The sequence below is a fragment of the Perna viridis genome, chromosome 5, assembly GCF_037379345.1.
Source record: "Perna viridis isolate PV_CMFRI_1.1 ecotype Kerala chromosome 5, ASM3737934v1, whole genome shotgun sequence".
NCBI classification, from domain to species: domain Eukaryota; kingdom Metazoa; phylum Mollusca; class Bivalvia; order Mytilida; family Mytilidae; genus Perna; species Perna viridis.
In genome coordinates, this window is record NC_142449.1 from 11,750,394 (window position 1) to 11,774,651 (window position 24,258).

At 33.7% G+C, this 24,258-nt stretch overlaps 2 protein-coding genes across 2 annotated transcripts; both read left to right on the forward strand.

Moving 5' to 3' along the window:
* Positions 1-1,188: 1,188 nt before the first annotated feature.
* LOC148616037 (tyrosinase-like protein) lies at positions 1,189-5,635 on the forward strand. Its single transcript, XM_088582680.1, has 3 exons — positions 1,189-1,703; positions 3,284-3,396; positions 4,662-5,635. The coding sequence occupies exons 1-3, from the start codon at positions 1,239-1,241 to the stop codon at positions 5,542-5,544; spliced, it is 1,461 nt and encodes a 486-aa protein (XP_088438806.1). The 5' UTR covers positions 1,189-1,238; the 3' UTR covers positions 5,545-5,635.
* A 3,716-nt stretch (positions 5,636-9,351) lies between these two features.
* Positions 9,352-13,530, forward strand: LOC148616038 (uncharacterized). Its single transcript, XM_088582681.1, has 4 exons — positions 9,352-9,522; positions 9,764-10,345; positions 10,593-10,705; positions 11,425-13,530. Exons 2-4 carry the CDS (start codon positions 9,767-9,769, stop codon positions 12,800-12,802), a joined length of 2,070 nt encoding a protein of 689 aa, XP_088438807.1. The 5' UTR covers positions 9,352-9,522; positions 9,764-9,766; the 3' UTR covers positions 12,803-13,530.
* The last annotated feature ends 10,728 nt before the right edge of the window (positions 13,531-24,258 follow it).

Sequence of the window (24,258 nt, forward strand, 5' to 3'; positions counted from 1 at the left end):
TTCTACACAGATAAAATTGCTACATATGTTCTGAATAAACACCTCAAATCATGTTTTTCGTATTCGTATGTATTCATATACTAGCACGTCTATTTAGACCAAAACATAAAAACATACACGAAAAACATAATAATGTACAGAACCAACGAATTAATTAATGAAAAAAAGTACAGCTATTTTTCCACAGTTTTTTTTATATGTATAATTTCGAAAAAAAAAACCAAATCATGATATATTTCCATTTCACTGATTGAGGTTCTTCATGGACAAAAAATATTTAACACTCGTTCTTTAATGTTTCCATATGCTTAACAAATAAGACAAATATAGCATTTCTTTCTGTCAAGACAGTCACTTGCTAATTCACGTGCAATTGTTTTACCTTTTACAAACGAAGTTAACTTTTTTAGATAAAGGACTATGTCCGTTTATACCAGTTTCCTGTCATGTTAGCTAATGAAAACTTTACTTAACTCACAAAAAAGAGTTATTGGTACATTTTTGTGTTAAAAAGATGCCTGAATATAGCCCAAAAATGATTTTCGATCGCTTACAACATTTACGCAAAGTGTTTGCATTATTATTTTACGTTTTACATAAGTTTTCGTATAGAACATATCGATCTTGTGTTCGACAAACAAAATATGATACAAAATCATGTGTTTCTTTTTTTCTCAATCTGGCAAAATTTTCAAACACATTTTGGGCTCATTTAGACCTAAGGTTTTTTATGCTATGTGTTGATAAACTGCACAATATAAGTTTGTTGGCAAAGTAAGCACATAATTTACTAAATATTATGCTCTATACACACTGGTTTAACTCGTCCATATTAACATGCCTTGCATATTCATGAGTATCTTATAATAAATATTCATGTCTATAAATGACAACTTTTAAAAATTACAAAAAAATGCCTCTTTAATTATATATAATGCATGTTGCAACTGTGTTATTGCACTAACGAAGTGACAGCACTGACATAACAATATTCAGGTCTTGTTCTGATAATGTTGTAATACCAACTTAAAATTTGAATTTGAATATGACTGAAATTGATTCCATTTTTATTGCTAGTTAAATATTTTAAAGCATAACTGGATGATATTTCTGACTTGAATTTCGATAAAAATGTTGACAATACGTTACTGCAATGTCAGTCTATGTAAAAGCGATAACTATGACGAAACAAGTCATTCGAACAAAATAGAATTGTTTTATATTAAATTATTCCAGGAATGGTTTATATATTATTACTTCTGGCGATATTACCACTTTCTCTACATGGTTATTCAGAGAACAATGGATTTCCTGTCATCACGAATTGTTATTTACAGAAAAACACGGTACGAAACGAAAATTGTCTAGAACGCTACTTCACATCTGTGAAAGGTGTAGGTCGTGATGGCGCATGGCGAGTTCTGGACAAGAAGGCCATTGATTGGATAGATTCCCTCGGCCGCCAGGCATTTGAGAGGATTAAGCCTCATGTTGGGAAATGCAAAGATAGTAAAAAATCCTTTGTTAAAATTTGCAACACAAAGCAGATTAACCGGAAAAGGGGAAAGAAAAGCCGTAAAGATCGTGGGATACAAAAATCGAAAGATGGTCCATGGAGACGTGTGAGGAGAGAAATCAGAACATTGAGCGACACAGACAGACAGGAATACTTTGACGCAGTCAATGCTCTCAAGAAAGATACGGTAAGAAAATATCTTAACCACTGGAAATAAAGCTTTAAAAATTGGGAAATTATTAGATCTTTTTTATTCAAAGCAGGGACTTTATATAAAGAAACTCCCTTTTCATAGAGTGTACCGCTCATTTGTGTTGTGCATTTCATTGCCGGGCGTATTCAATAATAGTCAATAAAAAACATGTTGGTACTTGGTTCCTATGACATGTAATAGACAACTCTCATTTCATCTGTGGCAGCATCCCTTCAGCACCTGTGTATGGAGTTTTCACACTACAACTCATACGTAATGCAAGAGCTTGCCGTAACAATGCAGACATTTTGTACTTGGTACCTTCTGGAACAGGGTTATGTTGCTACAAGATTGATGTCATCACTACAGAAGTTTTATGGTCGTCATCATGAACTCGTGGATCGTTACGTTTTATCTATATGCACCATGATAACCGATTTGTTCAACGTGTCATATTTAGTTTTCCCTCCTCTTTACCCTGATTACCCTGAATTTTACTTCTTATGAGCAATTCGGCGGGTGTTTCTGGAATAGCAGAGGACGCTAACCTACCGGTGCACCTGGTCCATGCTCCTAGTTTTTAGTGGAGCCCGAGTTGCTAAATTACTTTACTTGCTTTGTACGTATTATTTTGGTTATTTTAATTCCTTTGTTGTGTGTGTGTCTGTATTCCATGTCTAGTCTTTGTCACTGTATTACATGCTTTTGATTTCCTATTGAATCTGTCTTAAAGACAGACAGTACATTAGCAGGCAGTATCTTGTAGTCTAGGGAGACAATAAATATTCTCCTTGAAAATTGACTACATTAATTACTAAAAACTCACCAAGTAAAGTTGAAATTATTTAATTTTAATAAAGGTCATTATTCGACCTATCCTTAATGATACAGTGAACCAGTCTATCAGGTTAGTGAGCTATTTCCCTTTACACAGAATGTTTAAGAACAGGTAACTTAAAAATTTAATTTTTACCGCGTAGTTACGTAGTTTCAACTCGTTTTATTTTTACAAATAATTCAACCTTTGATTTAACTTTTTACACTCTCAACTAATGGTGGTGTATTGGTTTCATGTCGTCCGTCTTTAATTTAGTCGCAATCATGGATGGATTTTTTTCTAGCCGATGTTAACATTCTGTGTTGTGGGACTTAGTAATTTTTCGCTAGGTATGTTATGATATAGAAAATTTTCGTCACAAAATCTCGACTCCCAATCATTTGAAATTTGGTTTGTGGCTTTATATAGTGAATATTGTAAGTATTTTTTGCTTGCTATCCGATACTAATATCCCGTTTTGTGGGACTTGGTTATTTTTTAGTAGATATGCTATGACAGGGAAATTTTTCGTGACTAATCAATGGATTGATTTTAAAATTGGTGTGTGGTTTTATAGAGATGTGGTTCATGTTGTGGGCGTTTTCAAAGCTAAACAATGTCAACTTTGCACGGTTCCCACATGATAGATTGATATAAAATTTGGTATGTGGCATTATATTGATGGATCGTGGAGATAACACAAAACAATGAAATGTATTACTTGTTATCTACCCTCTATTTTGTATACCCGTACCAGTCCATAAGACCGAACAAGTACGACGCTTTGGCCCTACTACACCAGGATGATGCTATCCCGTCAGCTCATGACGGACCGAATTTCCTCAGTTGGCACAGATATTTTCTTGTGTTGTAAGTATCATTAGTCCATATTCCCTTTCGTCGCTTTGTAAGTATATGACAATAGCATTTCACAATCAACGTCCCGACACACTAAACCAGCGTTAAAACGGTAATATTAGGAAAATAGTCTAAAATCTAGCAAATCAAAAGATTACAACAAAAATCTAGAAAACTGAAATAGAAATAACTAAGAATATTTAACTAAAACATATGCTCTTAAAACGCTTACCTAGATTAAATGCGCGAGAAACACCGGAAAACAAAGCTGGATAATTAGGATTTTATCGAATGTAGGGTCACCAAGTAGTTATATTGAGTTGAGATGTGTTAAAACTCAAGAATAAAAGACGAAGTCATGAAGATCTTTTTTGTAGTAAAGCATTTTGTATTTAGGATATAAGCTAGTGAATAGCTACGTTTCACCAAATCTGTTCATTTTTCTATTGTAAATAGCTGAATATAATATTTGAGATTGTAAATATGTGTTACTTGGAAATGCATCCGGAAAATGTTAAGTGTTTTTACTCACTATCAACTGTTTGCTTGAGGTTTTTACATGTAAAGACTTCGTAAGCACAACTCAAAACCGTTCCATGGATTTTGGTGTAAATTTATATACAGGTTAAACACCATATATAAATATTATTATTATCTAAATCATGAAAAGAGGGATTTATGTGTTGTTTCCACATGAGATCATTTTCACCATTGATCTCTCAGTATAGTGTTACCTATAGAAAATATATCCGCGTTACCTTAGAAACAAGTGATGTTCAGGAAGTGAAACAAGGGTAAAGATACAATCTTCAAATGTTAAGGATCATAACGATTACATGAGTGCATGATTGTCCTTGCCAACCAAATATGCTGATTAGTTTCATGTTGTAAAAATGTAACGTCATACTAGTAGTTTGAACCTTTCAGTCTTATCGAGACATGCTCAGTAAAATTTTCCCGTTTATTTCAGAATTTTAAACAGATTAATTTTGAATATATTTCATGAAACTGTATTCGAAACTCACTAAAGATGTCGGAACTAGATTGATCATTCCATATGTGTTCGTGTTTACTTCATATAAAATAGAGCTGAAATATACAACATAGCACACTAATTTTAAATTGTAGAAAAGTTTTTCTCAGTACAAAAAAAAACCAAACGATTTTAGTTCAGATTATTGGATAAATATGTAGGTAAGAATAAGTAAATAATATGATGGAATCCATACTATTAACAGTAAGAATAGTTTCTGAAAACATAATTTATTGCGTTACAGATTTGAAGAAGCATTGAGAACAAAGAATCCGAAGATGGCTTTGCCGTACTGGGATTCAACTTTAGACTTTCGAATGGTGGATCCGTCTAAATCTATCTATTGGACCGAGATATTCGTGGGGAATCCTACAGGTGTGGTATATACAGGACCATTTGCTGACTGGATAACACCTGCAAACAACACACTTTTGCGACGTGGAATTCCCGGCCCGGAAAGCTCCCTGCTAAACCCTGAGTTGTTACGGGAGGTGTTTAAACAGAAATACCACTACCAAATTTTATTTCCCACGAATGTTTCTTTATATAGCAATTTTGAAACTCACCATGACGGTGTCCATCGGTGGATTGGCGGACAAGATGGCCATATGGGCGGTCTGTCAACTAGTCCACAGGAACCGGCTTTCTGGAACTTTCACTGCCACATAGATTATTTATGGGAACAGTTCAGGGAGCAGCAAAGACGACGTGGGATAGATTCATCGAGAGATTATCCTTTGATGGACATACCTGTTCATCAACCGTTCAGGAAGATGGACAATCTTTGGCCACCATTACGGAATATAGATGGCTACAGTAATGTATTCACGCAGTACATTTATCGATACGAAGCTGCACCTACCTGCAGAAACAAATGTGGTGGTGCAAAGACAGAATATCTATACTGTAATAGGAGGATTAACCAGTGCGTATCAAGATCAAGATCAACGTTCGAAAGACTGACAGGAATCGGTAGATCACGTCAGCCTGGGAGTGCCACTGGATTGATCCAAGATAGAGTGGCTTCACTCCAGCCTGAGAGAAACGTGTCTCTTTCGTCTCTAGCTGATCGACCGAACACTGAACCTAAGTTTAGAAAAGCCATTGTCGACCCTCGAACGGCATAGATATAATTGACTTCAAAAATTAGAAATACCGGATTTGATAAAGATCTTTGTTCATTCTGTCTTTTTAGAAATATATATAAGTAATCTTCTATTTGAAATCTTGGATTTCTTTATTAGATTTCTGACTTCCAAATAAGAGGTAAATTTTATATTAACGCATACATTTCCATATAATGACACCATGTTTGTGACAATGGACGACACTATGACAAGTCGTCCCCGTTTTTAACTACTACCTTACTAGCACAACTATTCATATTTCAAATATTTTTCCGGTTTTTTCTATAATTCGTATCGTTGCATAATTATCATTGAATATAGGATTACAACTGTTCTTTTTTTATGACCGAACCACTCATTGGTATTACAATATGCCGCATGCACATATATATTTCAGTCATATATGATTTTGGATGATAAAGACTGATCAGAAAAGTAGTTTATTTATTTATTTTATATTATTACTATTATTTTTTTGGATATGATGATTTGTCATGAGTATTTAATTTTGCATTAATGACTTTAAAGAACTCATTTAACTGAATATTTTTTTTAATTGGATTACTGCGCGATGATGCTCGGTGTTTATTTTGACAGCCATGTTTTGAAAAATTATGAATGCGTAGATTGGTGTTTACAATTCCTACTCTATATGTCATATAGGGTGTAATTCATCGACACATGTCTTCATCTATATATCACATGTATGCAATCGTCGAAATGAAATCTTGCTTTGCATTTTCTAAGCCACGTGGGTTACAAATGTTTCTATAGTTTCTTATATTTACATACAAACGCCCACGTATTTTAATGCGCTGTGATCATTGGTCGACATTAACATGAATGATTAAAAAGTTCGTTACTGGAAATGGGAACAGTTTGCAGTCGTTTTTTTTCTTTTTTTCTTTTTCTGATGAAAAATTTGCAGTATCGTTCATCCCGCATTAAAAATATGACCTGCACTTTTTTTTTGTCCTGACGCCATGCACATTTATTCAGGGACGACCCCAAAAAGGGGGAGGGGTACTCACCTACCCAGGCTAGGTCAAGAGAAAAATATTCGACCATCAAAAATATCTTACAAAACCTTTAAAAAAATACCTGAAAAATGCGTATAACCCCTATGAAAATACCTACATTTTTTTCGACTGCCTTAGGAAATTCTGACAAAAATTTGGACCCCAAAAAATTACCAAAATTGAAAATTTTGATTCCCCCCCCCCGAAATAAAAAAATAGTCGCAGCCTATGTATGGCAAACCCCCTCTGAAGACGGATGGGGGAGGGGGGGGGCTTGGCTTCTTTTTGATTAAAAAATTATCCTGAAATTTGAGGAAAACATTTGCTGAGAAAGGGTAGGAAAAAATAATGCGCAACAGTTAATTTTCTACTGAACGCTTTGTTAATATAGAAAAAAATATTTGCTGCAACTTATGAAAAAAGTAAACTACATCAATATTTATAAAGATCCATCCCCTTCTCTGAAGTGAAATGGAGGGTCCCTTAGAGGAAGAACCCCAGGGCCGCTCTCGTTACTGGGAGAGAAGATAGCCTGTTCTTACTGAATCGTCTTATCACAGTCAAAATTTAAGGTTTAAGTTGCCCGTGGAAAGAGACACATATTTGCAATTTTGTGTATATTTACCCAGAATTTAATAATTTTAAGGTTAAATATGAATTACCCAATGATATGTTTTACCCATATCTTTGCGTGTTTAAATAAATGTCTCATTCGATATTTGCTCAGTACATGATTTCTTTGAGTTCAGTTTAACAGAGAATTGAAAAGCAAAGTAAGTCAGTATTTGAATCAAATAATGTTTATCAAGTCATTATCTGTAAAATTAATGCTACAAAAGACGACCTATTATTGAAATAAGATAAGAAATAAACTACTTTTCCCGCGTCGTTTACAGATTTACCTTCAGTAATGAGTGGTTTAGATATTTTTTTTTATACGAGATGATAAAATTATAATTTCAACTTGCGAGCTTCAGCGAGTATGATAAAATCTTAATTTTACCATAGAGAGTGGTGAAATAATTAAAACCAAGAATAGGCTGAAGGAGTGAGTCAGTATTGGTTTTTCCCATAAAATCTGTAGAAAACTCAGAAATGTAAAGTGGCGAGAAAACTATTGCAGAAATTAATCACCGCCCGGTTATCACGTGTATTTTTAATCACCGGCTTAGAATAGGAGAAAATGTGTTGGATAGCGGGTACATGATTTTTGTTGTCGACAGCTGTTATTTGAATAGACGGTTACAAATTTCTACGTGAGTTAAATGTATATGAAATGTTTACAAACAAGACCCCCCAAAAAATAACTTCTGATTCAAATAGAAAAAAAATCGCACGTTTTATTATTGGTATTTTCTGAAAACTTGAATGGATGTTGCGTATACCTCGCTTTCCACGAACCTCTTTAGCTGTTTCCTTCTGGTGTTTTAGCAGAAATCCAAATAACACAGTAAAATCTTTTCTGTTTGGAATATTATTGAACTAGTATTTATAACCTTCTTAAAAATGTAATCATCCCTTAAAAAGGACTACGCTCGGGGACCTTGATAATGTCAATCAACCATAACCAATACGAAAACAAAATGCAGTTGGGTGGGGAAAATTTCAAGGATATCCAGAAAATTCCTTGACGAAAATACATACATATTGATCTTGAAATACACAGACGAAAATAGGTTACTAAATATAAGTAAGAATATATGAAAATATATCCAAATATTTATTTTGCGACCAGAATATGCTATCATTTTGATTTTTGCTTTTTATTAAGTTACCATGACTTATTAGCAATTAATGACATATTATTTTTTTCAAAACTTACATAGTGTACGAATATGACATTTTGTAAAAAAATCATAATTGTATTTCTACAACTAATTTATTTGATTGGATTTTTTTTTAAAAAGAAGCTGAAACATAATTACCTGTAAAACGTACCTAACGTTTCTTGTTAACAACAGTAAATGCGAGGAGATAGTGGACACTCCTGTCGTGTAGGAGTTTGAACTGTAAATGATCCATAACAAAGTACGTAATGTGGTTATGTAAATTTATGATTTATTATGTAACAATCAAAATGAATCTAGCAGTGTAAAAAGCATGTAAAAAGGTCACCTTTCTAAATCATACAATGCTATCACCTGTTAAATATACAATTCCATGAAAGAAGCGTGCAATTAAAACGTGTACTACAAAATGTACAAATGTCGCCATACGATTATATTAACTCTACAAATTACAAGATATTATATAATTATCAGTGGTTTAACTATGATTTGTTTTCCGAGTAATCTCTATACTTATCACACTTTATTATTTTTGTTTTGTTTTTAATTTTTCATTCACCATGCATTAGCACGCAGAAAAACAAAATATAGGTAAAACTGACAATAAAGGTATTCCTTATTAGTAGAAACTTATCTTAAAAATATGGTACTCTTTTCACAGTAAGCTTTATCTACAATAAATCTGTAAATTTAATTAACATAGCCGTGATATAAATTTCGTCCATATAAAACTGTGCCAGATCTTCGTTCTACGCGATACAAATAAGTTCAAGGATATTTATTCAAACATGATACGCAAAACAAATACTAACGTCCTCATAGGTGTCACTCGTACACTGAAGTAAAGACAATGATTGGTTGTCGTTTTTACTTCTGTTTTTACGTCAATACATTATTATATACGTGACAAGCGAAAGAAGTGAAGACTGATGACTTTTATACTTAGATGTACAATGCTTCAATGATACACGTGTTATTATTGAGTTATTATTAGAAACACATATCCATTAATAGGACTAGACCACATTGGAAATTTGAAAAATACTTTATTTCCTCGTAAAGACCAAAAATCCCTAATGGCGTTCTAACGTCATTGATCTTGTCTATATAAAGTTCAAAAAGAGAAAAAGCAAAATCAAACTTCATACAGTACAGCAAGAGAAGTATACAATGTAAATATTAATAGATTCTACACTTATGGTATTCATAAATATAAACTTAACTAGTTGCTTAATTTCGTTAAAAAATAATTCAGCTTGCAAATTTAATATTCTCGTTCAATATTTCATACTTAATTAATGTGAAAGAATGTAACCTGTTATTCTTATTGTATACATTTGTGTTCGTTTCTAAATGAATTTAAAATAAAATTAAATATATATATGCATTTGACATGTGTTTCTATTTCAACAGAAAATGATTTTGATACTCTCAGTGCTTGTGGCACTGCCAATGTGTGCCCATGCCTTAGTAGAGGAAGATGCTATACCACAGATGTTACAGGATTGCTACACACAAGAGGTATTAGGCACTGGTCACGATTTGGAAGCCCAATCAAATTGTCTACAAAAATATCTTACGCATGTATTAGGCAAAAACATACAAGAGTCTTTACCCCAGCTTGACCAAAATGCTTTTAACTGGATCAATAGCCTTGGAAAGGAAATTCATTTACGAATGAAGAGGCAAACTCGTTTCAACAAATTTAGCAGATACAACTACCAGTACAATCGATACAACAGGTATAGAACAAGACCAAGACCATTACCAACTCTCATTCCTAGACCTACTGATCCAACTAGACCTCCAGTAACTCCACCACGACCAACACTTCCTCAGCCAACTCAACCGAGACCAACACCACCAATACCAACTCGACCACGACCACCACGACCTAATCCATGGGGAATTAGAGTGAGACGAGAAATCAGAACCTTGTCAGACGAAGAAAGAGAGGATTTCTTCGATGCTGTAAAAGCACTAAAGGCTGATACTGTGAGTAGACAAACAGTTTTGGTAGAATGTTTATCATAATAATCACATCAATTGCTCGTTGAAGTCAAGGTATTATTTAAATTATCGGTCAACGGTTTTAGATTCGTAATAAAACCGGGACAAATGTGAATTAATGGCAAAAACCTACACAAAGAAAACGTATAGATTGGTTACACCGTTTGCAGAAAAAATAACTGACGATTTAATTGATCATACTAAAACAGAGAATTTACCTATTTACTTACAGTCAGTGACACCAAACAAGTATGATGCCATGGCTCTTCTACATGAAGGCCCTGCTATAGCATCAGCTCATGGAGGACCTAACTTCCCCAGCTGGCATAGATATTATCTTTACTTGTAAGTATACGCTGTTAAAATAGACATAGCCGCATCTAGCCTAATTGATACATGTACATATCAAAATGTGAGACTTTCAAAATTTGTATACTGATGCAACCAAACAACCACTAAAATAAAAAAAAAAAACCAAATAAAATAGATAAGGTTATAGATACTGTTACAATATAACTGTAATAAACAATACAACTCATGTAAGATGTTCTTCTCTAAATACTTAAGGTTTTTAGTGGAGTCCGTGTTGCTCATTAACTTTTGTTACGCTATATGTTTTATTTTAGTTACTTTATTTCTTTGTTGTGTTTGTCTGTTTTCCAAGTCTGGTCTTTGTCACTGGATTACATTATTTTGATTTTCCCTAGAATTTTGGTTCCCTTGATTACTCTTTTAGTATTCACACATTGAACCCTTAACATATAATAAAACCCTGGCAGAAGTTATAGAATGTGTATTTATTTTATAATTAAACCCTGGCAGAAGTTATAGAATGTGTATTTATTTTATCATTAAATCCTGGCAGAAGTTACAGAATGTGTATTTATTTTATCATTAAACCCTGGCAGAAGTTACAGAATGTGTATTTATTTTATAATTAAACCCTGACAGAAGTTACAGAATGTGTATTTATTTTATCATTAAACCCTGGCAGAAGTTACAGAATGAGTATTTATTTTATCATTAAACCCTAACAGAAGTTACAGAATGTGTATTTATTTTAGGTTTGAAGAAGCTTTAAGAACAGTTAACCCATATGTTTCTCTACCTTATTGGGATTCGAGATTAGACTTTAGAATGCAACGCCCTGAAGAATCAATTTTATGGACAGAAATTTTCTTAGGAAACCCGAAAGGTGTGGTATACACGGGTCCTTTTGGTAACTGGAGAACACCAGCAAACAACACTTTACTTAGACGTGATATTCCTGGACCAGATAGTTCTCTCATAGATCCAAGCAGAGTCAGGAATATTTTTACCAAGCGTTTAAACAGTGAAATTCTTTCACCGACAGCTGCAAGCGACGATGATAATTTGGAAAGACACCATGACGCCGTTCATCGATACGTTGGTGGCAGAGATGGTCATATGGGTGGTGTAACAACAAGTCCACAAGATCCTGTTTTCTTCTTACACCATTGTTTTATAGATTATCTTTGGGAGGCTTTCAGAGAACGACAGGAAATGTTGGGAATCAACCCAGAACTAGACTATCCAAATACTACTATGATGAACCACCTACCAAATAATTTAATGGATAACTTGTTACCACCAAGAAGTAATTTATTTGGTTACAGTAAAGGTTTCAGACGATTTGTATATCGATATGCAGAAGCCCCGACATGTGATAACAACTGTGGAGGCGATGTCAATATATTTTTATACTGCAACAGAAGAACCAACGAATGCGAATCTAGAGCCAAGTCAGAGTTTATTAATATGGATGGATTTTCTCAAATCATGAGCTCTTATGTAGGCCATCTTGATAACAATGGTAATTCAAGAGTAGACGGTGGTGGAATAAGATTTAGTTCTTCTTTTGACAGAGTGTTGACAAGCAGCAACCCTTCACCCAGTATAACTTCACATTTTATGCAATCTAGTATTGTGGATCCAAGAACAAGCAGCGGCTCAAGAGGAAAGAGATCAGTCGTACATAGTAGTGCCAATGATCTAAGTCAAGAACAAAAAGACAAAATAGCTATGCTTAAAATTGGTTTTGTTAATATGCACCATCCAGATATTTCAAACTTTCCATCTCCGTCAGAGAGAACATTTAATATATCAATAGATGCTGTAGGCTTCTCTTACAATGGGAGACATATAGATCATATATCAATTGACAAGAAAACTCGTTACACAGAGTCGACAACACCAGTAGTGATTAAAAAGCCAGTTAAAGACACGACAAGTACTTACATAAGAGCATTTGATTCTTATGGTGGTATTTGTAGACCACAATGTCTCAGTACAGATGGTCAGTATAAAGACTGCACAGGAGTACTTAAAATTACAGACGATCAACCATTGATGTATAATGATCTGTCAGAATCCATTCAAACTCAAGAGGACCCAATTATGATTTTCCAGTGTGAAAATTGAAATAAATATTTTCCTTTTACATGTAATAGAATTCCAGGACAGGTTCGTGTTTGTTAGAAGAAAGGAATGAACATTTTCTACATTTTTTTTATTTTAAGCATTTCCAATAGCGCTTTCGAATTTACCAAAATGTTTCCAAAGAAAGGGCGAACTACAGAACTAGGTTGAGCGTGTAATTAAGTCCTATGTTACTTCATTGAAAGTATTGCTTCAAAGTAATGATAACATTGATAACAAATTCTGTTATGAACAAAAGTATTGTTTGTTGAATTATATATTATATAATATTATACTTCACTCGCGAGCTCCTGCATTATTTAAAATACTAGTTTTAATTTAATAACCCAAGTTCAACTTTGTTAAACAGTTTTAGTAGTTTAAACTGGAAAGTTTGGACCTCTCAAAGAAGTAAGAAGGACCATTTCTTTTTCGAAAGCATCGAATCATATAATTATTGGAAAAAAAAACACTCATCTCCGCATTGCTTTTTTCGAAGGATTCATCTGAATAACAAAATGCCAAAGTGTTTGTACTGATACCAAATTGAATATCATACATTAATGATGTGACTGACTGGAAGAGAGAACGTGATGAGGGAATGAGTTTTTTTTATTATTATTTGATAGGTGAAAAGAACATTTTATTTGTATTCATTTCACTGTGATATGTTTGTTATGTGCAATAGTATATTTTTATAATGATATTAATAAAAAAAATAATGAATCATATATCTTCTCCTGATATATTTCAGAATTAGAAAATATACTTATACGAAAAAGGTAGCCCTGCACTGTCTTAAACAATTTCCCCAAAACAAAACAATAACAATAATTAAATGATAACAAAAGTATTAAAATATTGAAATGGAGGTATTTTCCTTTACACAAACATTTATCACTGTACTTAAGCCGAAGAAACGAATTAAATAAGCTGTCTATCAAACAGAAAGTAAATAATTAAATGCGAGTACAATGTATTTGTAAGAATCAGGCAAAATCGGAAAATCAGAATCATGTCAAAAATCCCGCCGATTCGACATTATAAATTCACTCAAGAATGCTTTCTTTTTAGATACCGTATCACTGGATTTGTACAGAAGTACTTCAATGAATGTAAGAAAAATGAGGTTTTATTTTTTTTACAGGAAAGTGATATGAAAAATGTTGCCTTTTTTCTTGATTATGGTACTGCAAACAGTTAAATCAAACTTTCAAAATGATATTTTATTTTTCATACCATGTTTCACCCACTGCTTGATTCTTACAGAGACTGATACTTACGCAACATCTACATCGCCGTTGTTCAACACTGACAAAAACAAATCATGCAATCAAACTAAAACCACATAATTTTTCCGTGATATTTCCTTGTACAATATTTATATCAATTATATAATTAAAAACCATAGCACACATTAATGATTGATGTCAGAAAAAGTCGAGTTGAAGCGAACAATGTTTGTTACACATCTATCCATTGTAAAACGTCACTACAGAGATACTTGTCAATTAATCACTCTGTCTACAACATAGTGTTGTGGTTATTTTTTTCACCAGAGAAAAAGAGGAAAACCGATCATATGAGCGGAATCTCAGGGAGAGTATCATTTTGATTCCATTATTTCGTAATTTCACAATCGTTTTTTAAGTCGCTAGTAGTGTTAGCGACTTCTTGCACTCGTAAAATCTATATTTAATATTCGCATATGATTTGCATTAATGTGTAGTAACACGCCACATAATCCAGCAGATCTTCACCATGTTCACCGCCACAGCGTCGAAGTTCTAGCTTCATACGAGATAAAAATGTACCTCTTAAATATCATACGCGTACATGTGTTCTACATGTGTTTCTTGCTTGTCTGGGAACGGGAAGTTTACATAAAATGATTAGCTAGCTTTGAAAATTACCAGATTTCCGATTCAGGCACTGAAGCTATATATATATATATATATAGGTCATATACATTAAAACGCCCCGATATTTATGAATATTGATTGCCAGCTGCTAAATCTGGTTCATAAACTGGTTCCCTATCAATAACAAACGCTACAACGTACATTGTTTTTAAAAAATATCACACACATGTCTTTGTGTATTTTTTGCTTGTATTAGAACTGGAATTTACAAGATAAAATGATCGGTTAGCATTGAATTTATGTAATATTACCCATTTTCCGATTCAAACACAGACGTTCGTTACAATTGATTATATAAAGGTCATATAAATTACCAGGACACCGATATCTATATATAACCACCGGGCCCAAACGGCTACGTAAGAGTACGCAATAATATCAAGGGAACAAAGATTTTAGCGGAAGTCATCAAATTTTGAGCATATCATATTTGTACCATTTCGGGTGTTTAAAGTATGCCAAAATCAGCGACAGTGAATATTTGACGATTAGCGATTATGAAGATTTCAGACTTTGATTTTATAAACCAGCCAAACCTTTTGTATTCATCAGTAACACGACCAAGCTTTACATATTTAAACGAATACTTGTCTCCAGTAATATTTTCAAACCAATTCCCAAGAACGACTCTTATGCTTTAGACCCTCTAGTTGCAGTGGTGAAATTTTCTTCGGTTCTTACCTCTTTCCACTCGATTGAAGATAAATAATAAATAATTGCCAAAAGCCGTCACGCTTAAACTATATTACTTGTAGTTATAAAGTATAACTGGTTGCTAAACGATGGAACTAAAATAAGTGTACACTTAATTTTAGATTGCATAGAATGCATTGTAAACTCTCTCTAAGTACCCTTTTAAAACTTTTGTTTTGAACTATCTCTACAAACATTGAACTGTATATACATGTATCTATTTTATTAAAAATATGCATAGGACAGATTCCCCTAGTAAATAAAATGAATAAAAAGCAGAACATGAACACAATAATTTCGTATGTCAATATACTGTTCCTTCAAAAACATTTATGCTAAATTATGAGGGTTCAGAACTGGTATTTCTAAGACAAAGAAAGATAATCAAAACTTTGCTGTATATGAAAAAACGCATTTGAGAACTAAACAATGGTTTTTAGCTACTTTTTTGTTTTTGGTTCTTTTAAAACGTTTTCGTCAATCTTTGTTCCTTAATTCATGGATATGATATTAATCCATAACAGCATACATGAAGTAAGATCACGAATTTGTGAAGATACATATCGAATGGATATTGAATATGAGGTTAATATTTCACAATAAAAACTTGAGTGCTTACACACAAACAACATTGTTATATGAAAAAATAGCTGGTTGCTTTTTAAATGTAATAGGCACAAAATATTTATGATTTAAGGTAGTAGGCCTGGGGTAAGGGAGGTAATCCAAATATAAAGGTGTTCAGTCACTAGATCTTTTGAATGACTCCCGATATTCAAGCTTCGAAGTTATAGATAGGGATGTAAAAGGGAAATAACTCCAAGTAAGGGTTAAACTTCTGGATGTAATGACAGCATCAAAACTATAGGAAACCTTTCAAGCCAATATAACAATAGCAAAAATGTGATGAATTTATTTGACAAAAATCCAAGACGGGAAAGGAGTCATGGCCACCCGTCACTATACATGTATGTCACCTAAGTTTTATGATGTCTCCTTAGATGATCTCCTTCCTTTCATACAAAAATCCTCATGGACTTCATCACATTAGAACCAAACTATTCTATACCTTTCATTCTACTACTCTCCTTTTACAAAACAAGTCTTGACACATCTGTTTCTGACCCTACCTCATCATTATACAGACTTGTTGTCATCATTTTGGATATTGGTTTCCACAGACTCTTTAAACCAGTTTGTGTGAAAAGTCAAGATGAAGAAAAACGACAATTTCTCCCACTACCGTTTGTCAACAAAGGTATAGATGCAACTAATTTGACTAAAATCCTCCATCACAAATACGTTACCAACAAAATTCCCCCATATTTAAAAGACAAATCCATACCAATTATTTCATATTCCTATACTTCACCCATTGCATCCAAAATTTTCAATTATAAAAGGCTATTGCAGAACCTCGAGGTTGAGGACTTCAAGGCTAAACCACCTGACTGTTCGTGCAAAAACCCTCCATTCAAATATGGTCCTTCCGGTCACGTCATTGCGGAAAATTTAAGTATCACGGAAAAAGAATCTCTCCGTAAGGTCTTTTCTAAAGGTCCGAAGTACCGTGAACCACGCCCATAAATAGGAATCATAACTGTACAGTTCTTATGGATGCCGTGGAGGACTACTCAAGAATATGGATAAAACGAGAACAAGAAGATATTGATTCTCTGTCAGAGTGCTTAAAGGCCGTGAGGTCTTCAATTTTGAAACGAATGAAAGTTTTAACTAGGTCAATGAGTTTTCAAAGACCCCAATGTAGCAAAAACATTGTCTACTATACATGACAAATATGTTGTCGTACCAGCAGACAAAGCCCAAAACAATATTGTTTTTGTCTGCAAAACGTTTTACATACAATGTTTATTATCAGAGGTAGACGTAGAAAATAATAGCAGTGATAAGACCTATACTGCTACCACACTCTCCAAAGAAGAGATTGTGGAAAACCATGAATCTGTGCTATCCTCTTTTGGCCTCTCTACCAAGGACGATGATTCACCGTCCATGTACTGGATTCCTATACTCCTCAAAAATCCATAAAAACAACGTTACATAGGTGGATCTGCAAAATGTACCACCAAACCTCTTTTAGTCATCACTACAGAAGTTTTATGGTCTTCATCATGAACTCGTGGATTGTTACGTTGTTTCCATCTGCGCCATGAAAACTAATTTGTTCAACGTGTCATAGTTTTCCTTTCCTCTTTCATCTACCACGGACTTGACTTTTTATGAGCAAATCGGCGGGGGGGGCGTTTCTAGAAAAGCAGAGGACGCTTACCCTACCGGTGAACCTGCTCCCAGTTTTTAGTGGAGACCTCGTTGCTCATTTGGTTTTGTTACTTTGTATTTATGATGTTTGTTACTTTATGTTCTTTGTTTGTATGTCTGTTTTCCATGTCTGGTGTTTTTCCCTGGATTACATTCATTTGATTACTGCTATAATCTTGGTTCCCTTGATTACTCTTTCTTTAACAAAGATGTCAACCTCCAGCAACTTTCCACTTTGTAATCACGAAATTAAAGTATTGATTAAATGTTTCAAATGCATACATTGAGAATATATCTTTTATTAAGGGGGAAAATGTTTGAAATTACATACAAAGATATAATTATAATAATATATAATACTATTATAAAAAATAGTACTCGGTACTCCAAGTATTTCGTATTTTGTACTCAGTGCTTACATTAAGCAGTACTCGGTACTCCAAGTATTTGGTATTTGGTACTCAATGCTTACATTAAGTAGTACTCGGTACAGTTTTACTGCTAATTTAAAAACTTAATGGCATGTCTATTGATTTGTTCAATTCCGCTGGAGTTTTTTTTCAACGTTATTTTGAAATTATTTTCTGAAATACAAAGTTAAGGCATGAAATAAGTCCTCAAGCTAGGAAACTGTACGGGTGCTTGCTGATTTACAAAAGCAAGGCCATGGAACCAACCACAAGTTCAGACAGTTCATGGACATAAATATTAGTAATACATGACAAAATATTTCTAGTTAATAAAAGACCCTTCTAAAGTGCATGCACACCCCACCAACTGATCAGAAATGCCGATTTAGTATTGAATTTCCTATAAAAGGCTCTATTTAAGGTATATTCCTTCTCCCCTATCTACACGGAGAAATGTACCCCGAGTCGGTTCTCGCAATATTTGGATTTTTGCGTCTAGGGACGGCTTTAAAATTCCTATTTTGTTTTGTTTTTGTTTTAGATCGTTCTAGAGTGGGCTCAATAAAAGTTGAAAGGAATGGGAATTAAACATTTCATATTGTTCGCACGGACCCTCCCCCACTTTGAGTTGTTGATATGTTCGACCTTTTGCGAAACGCTTTTACCACCAGTAACACATTGTAACATACGCTTGATAATCATAGAGTTAAATAATCGCCTGTTCAAATTACTATCTCATTTTTTTAAATCAAGACCTGAAAGTCGATTTTCTGTTTTCGTACGGCCTCGATTTTGTATTCCCGGTATCCATACCCCCAAATATATTCCTGTACAAAATATGTTCAAATATAATTTGTGTGGAATAAACTTATTGGGTATTTACTACTGTTGAGAGGATTTTTTTCTTCTTTTTGAAATGGATTTTTTTTTTAGGGAAAAAAACTTTTTAAGGCTAATATTTTGTCAACTTTTGTATTTCTGTCTCATAAAATTACCATGATGTGATGTTTTTTTTTATCGATGGGATTTCCTTCTTCATCCTTCTGGACATCTTCTGACTGTTTTCCCTTTTTCCCCATTTTTACAACTTTTCGAAATTTTGCGCCAAGTATACTTCTGATCGGAACTTCTTATGCCTTGTCTTTCATTTCAGCAAATACGGAACATCTCAGGAGTCAATCGGTGTTACTTCCCGTGGAAACATTTTTCAGCCCATGGAAAGGAAAATTCCGGATTCTCGGACCTTTACAATACCATTGAACTAAAGTCAGACTTCCGAACGGTATTTTGTGAAAAACCATGCCGTCAGATCGGGGGGTCGTCTGAATTTGAGTTTCGTGTACTCTCATATGGATATTTATTCAAACAAAAATTAAGTACCACATTCAGTTAAATACTAATGAATCTAAAAATCGTAGTTTGAGATATGGTACACAAAAAAACTTCTTAAGCCTTATACGTGTACTATATACATGTTCCATAGTCCATATAAACATTTTTATAAAGACATGAAGAGTTGTCGTTGTGTCAATGAATGTTGATTTTCATTTAAATTAAACAGACTATGATACAAATTTGTTGAACATGATATGAGTTGTACAGTTACTTGATTATAGAGTAACACAAACAAAACCTTACAAGAATCTGTTACAGTACCCCATATTTCATTTTTGAGAACAAAAATAAATTCATGTACAAGGTCAAGGAAACTCCAATGAAACAAGTATTGCTGATTTGTTGACCAAGAGCGATCAAACACAATATTTAATGTTCAATGGTATTGTACATGTAAAAGTCATATGAGAACATTTCATACACAACTCGAGGTAAACTACATGAATTATATGATTTGGAAATTAATCTAAACATTAACATATACATTTGTATGACCTTATATAAGACACAATTTTCAATTTTTTAAGGAGTTTATCGTGCTTTATTTTTTTTTAGATTTTTAATAGATCCATAAATACAAGCTGTTGACTTACATTGTATGTCTGTAACTAAGGATAAGGAACTAGTTTTGTCAGTCATCAAATTTCTTTTGTACAGTATGTTGTCATGCACATGTACAATTATAACATAGTCATGACAGTATGATAAAAGTCTATCCATGTTGATTTTCAGTATCTCTTTCCATACTAAAAGGAAATATGTTTTGATATTTTCCAGAAAATTTTGGATGCAGCCATCATGTTCACCTACCAATGATACAAGTTACCAGACAAGTCATACATAACAGGAAGCTCTGTTCAAATGAAGTATGATAATAGATTGTGTAGGTATTTCAGGTTCTGTATACAATATTTTTATGCCTTGTTATTTTTTTTTTAAATAATATTGATTTGGGGTGTTCCAAAGGTAGGAACAACCTCTTTTGTTGGGAAATGTTGGAAGTAATGTGGAAAATTTTTGCAAAAATTGAGGAAATTAATAGCTTGGACCCCCTTTAAAAGTCTTTTGATTGTTCACTATAAACCCTCATTAGTCAATTTATTTTAGAAATGTATTTGTATTATTTCTACATGTGTAATGTAAATAGATCCCACATGTGTGTATCGCTTAAAATGTAGCACTATAGTTCCCAAGACACTTAAATGAAGGTTGTAATATAGACATAATATTTTAACATAATGGGATGTCTTGTTTGAAGAAAAAAAAACATCCAATGCGCCATATAATGTAGGGTTTACTTAAATAGAGGTCTACTTCAATACAGGAATCACGAATCACAATAACTTTGAATATGAGTATTATGTATATTTATTACAGATTTTTATACTTCCAGGTCATCAATGGCATATATATGACAGAAAAGAATTCATACATCGTAGAATTTAGATGATCTTCAATGCTGTTCAAATCTCTGCTTGCACTGTAATGAAAGCTGATATGAAGCTGAAGTTTGAAAGTAAATTTTTTCAAATCATATTTCTTATGCAAATGTACAAGGTTTAAATGTGTTGTGCTTCAAAAGTAAAAGTCACTTTCATACATTTCAAACAGCCATCTATACTTCTTGACGGTACAATCCAGGAATACAACCTAGAATCCTTTGCACTGCAAGCTATCACTCTATCAACTGAGCTAAAAAATTACTTCATTGTTTTCTGTAGATTAGGTTGATTATGGTCTGTTGTAAATAGTTTTACTTTATTTGTTTTTGGGCCTTTTTATAGATTGCTTAATGGTATGTGATTTGCCCATTATTGATAACCATGTGGTGATTTCACTTGTAGAAGCTTAATCGTTACTTGTTTGGTTTTTTGAATGACTATCTCATTGGCAAACATTAATGGTACATGTATTTAAGTTTTCTACTTATGACTAGTGAGTGCTAAATCTTTCAGTGCTTCTCAAAAAAGTAATTTTGTGTAACAACTATTTGGCTAATTCATTATAACGTGTTTTTAGTGGTATGACATGCCAACAAGCAACTGTTGATTCTGGGAGGTAGCACTATGAAACCGCCTCAAAATGTCATAATAGTAGAGTAGTATAAAGCGGGATCATTTCATACAGTAAGACACTCTTGTCCTGAAATGCAAGAAATAATTGCAATATGCATTGAAACAACAACCAATCAATGAAAAAAACCAAGATCCATGGGTAAATAGAATAAAATATAAACATTCACAGACATAAAAATTTTGAAAAAAAAGGATTTATTGTTGAATGTTGAGCTAATCATAATCATGCCATGTACTTGTACCTATAATTTACATTGAATTGATCTGAATTCATGGTTTCCGTGTATAAACTCTACAGACTGGTAAATTGTGATTTTTTTTCACAAGTTAAGAGAGATGTTGAGGTGAGGATAATCATACCATAAGCTCATGATGCACCTGTTTAATAGGACATCTTATCGAATGATACTTATTAGTCAACTGTGCCTGAAATACCTGTACATTGATTAGAGGGGGTTGGCACCCCTCCTTTTTACCAGAAAATTAGTCATTTTCATGTGTAAAATTGACAAAAAACATGGCAAATAATGTCTTAGTATCACCATCACAATGTCTTGCACCCTTCCTTTTCAAAGTGTCTGAAGCCGTCCCTGTTCACTAACCTGTAAATAGCTTTCCTCATATTTTGCTTTAACCGTTTAGCATGAAACAAGTTGCCTGTTTTGAAACTATTTTACCGATAATATTTTCCATAAAAGCAATAAAGAAATATATAAAAAAAAGCGATACAATGCTTAGGTGGCAAACCATGTTGTACTCCAGCAATGCTAGAGGTTGTCTGGCAAGCTATTTTCTTAGTTGGTCCCATCCTGGGGTATAAAGGAACGGAATTCCAACATCTTTCGTTGTAGGAGTAACAGGGACGGATCCATGATTTTAGATAGGGGGCGCACAGTAAAAATTTTGCCGAGCGGAGCGAGGTGACACAAATTTTGAGGTTAAATTTTTGAAATATTATAGAGTGGGTGCAATGTAGATATCTTTTGTGGTAAAATTAGAGAGAAATTTAAAGTTTCAACTTAAAACCGCCTAAATCTACCCCTGACAACCTATGCTTTGCAAATTTTAGGGGGCGCACGCCCGCCACTCCCCCACCTGAATACGCCTCAGAGTAACCATATTGAATTTTGTGAGTGGGGGTCGGGGCTAGGATCACATTTGAAATAGAAAGGCAGGACAATGATATATGATTTTATATAAATACAAAAATGCAATAGGCGAAAAAAAGTAGGTTCTGGTTTGAATGTTACATAAAAAGATCCAGGACACAAAATTGACTCTTTAGCTCCCCTTTCCCCCCTTCCGATTCAAATGGATATAGAAATTTATCATTATTTACCTGGGATGGGGGACTGGTCATTTTGAAATCATATGGAATTTTCTTGACCCCCATCATATTTTCTTACTCCCCTTAAAAACATTTTTTAAAAATGTGATACCCCCTCTATTAAACATGCGTATGGAGTTCATATAACAACTCCTACGTAATGCCAGAGCTTGCCGAAAATACGCAGAGTTTTTGTATGGCGCTAGAATTCTAACAAATAAACTTCTGGAACAGGGTTGTGTTGCTACAAGATTGAAGTCATCCCTTCAGAAGTTTTATGTTATGGTCGTCATCATGAAATTGTGGATCGCTACAGTGAATCCATCTGCGTCATGAAAACTGATTTGTTCAACGTGTCATAGTTTTCCTGTCCTCTTCCGTCTACACTGGACTTGACTTTTTATGAGCAACTCGGCGGGTGTTTCTAGAAAAGCAGAGGACGCTTACCTTACTGGCGCACCTGGTCCATGCTCCAAGTTTTTAGTGGAGTCATAGTTGCTCATGTGCTTTTGTTAATTTGTATGTTTGATTTTAGTTACTTCATGTTCTTTGTATGTCTGTTTTCCATGTCTGGTCTTTGTCCCTGGATAACATTCTTCCTATTACCGTTATAACCTTAGTTATCTTGATTACTCTTTGAAGCAAAAGCAGTCGATTCCAAAACTTGATACTTTGAAAAAGTCTGATCAAAATCAAGCAGAATCAGACACAGCTCTTGAGATTCAAGATATTGGTAAGGAAATTGAATCGTCAGCAGATAAGTCGGACCAATTTGATATAATAACTGTAAATGTTTTAGGTCCTGATGGTTATGTTGATGTGTGAACTTGATTTTACCAGAGATCATGCATGTGACAATGAAATAAAATGTTTAATGGTGGTAAAATATATTTTAATTTGACTGGTGTAATGCTCTGCTTAACTAAAAATTTGGACCTCCCTTGAAATCCATGTGCAAAAAAATGACCCCCCCCTCTTTGAAGTTATAAAAAAAGACTGACCCCCCCCCACATTTTCCACTTACAGAAAAAAACCCTGCATATATGTACTTGCTTTGTTTAAATTTTCAAATAAATGTCTACGGTTTGAATATTATTTGTAAATTATTAAATAAAGCATGCCGAATCTAGAGGTTTAACCTAAAAAACAAAGCTGTTATGCACGCGGCTAATTACAATATTCGTTATGTTTCGGCTAAGTTTACAGCCAATGAAATGAACATCTCGTTAGCGAGAACTAAGCGTTACTTTATATATTTATCGGGCATTTTTAAAGAACCCAAAGCGGCATATTTCTCTGTTTCCTTCCCCTTTCCCTATGATATCCCCTGACATTTTCTATGCATTCGAATTTTAAA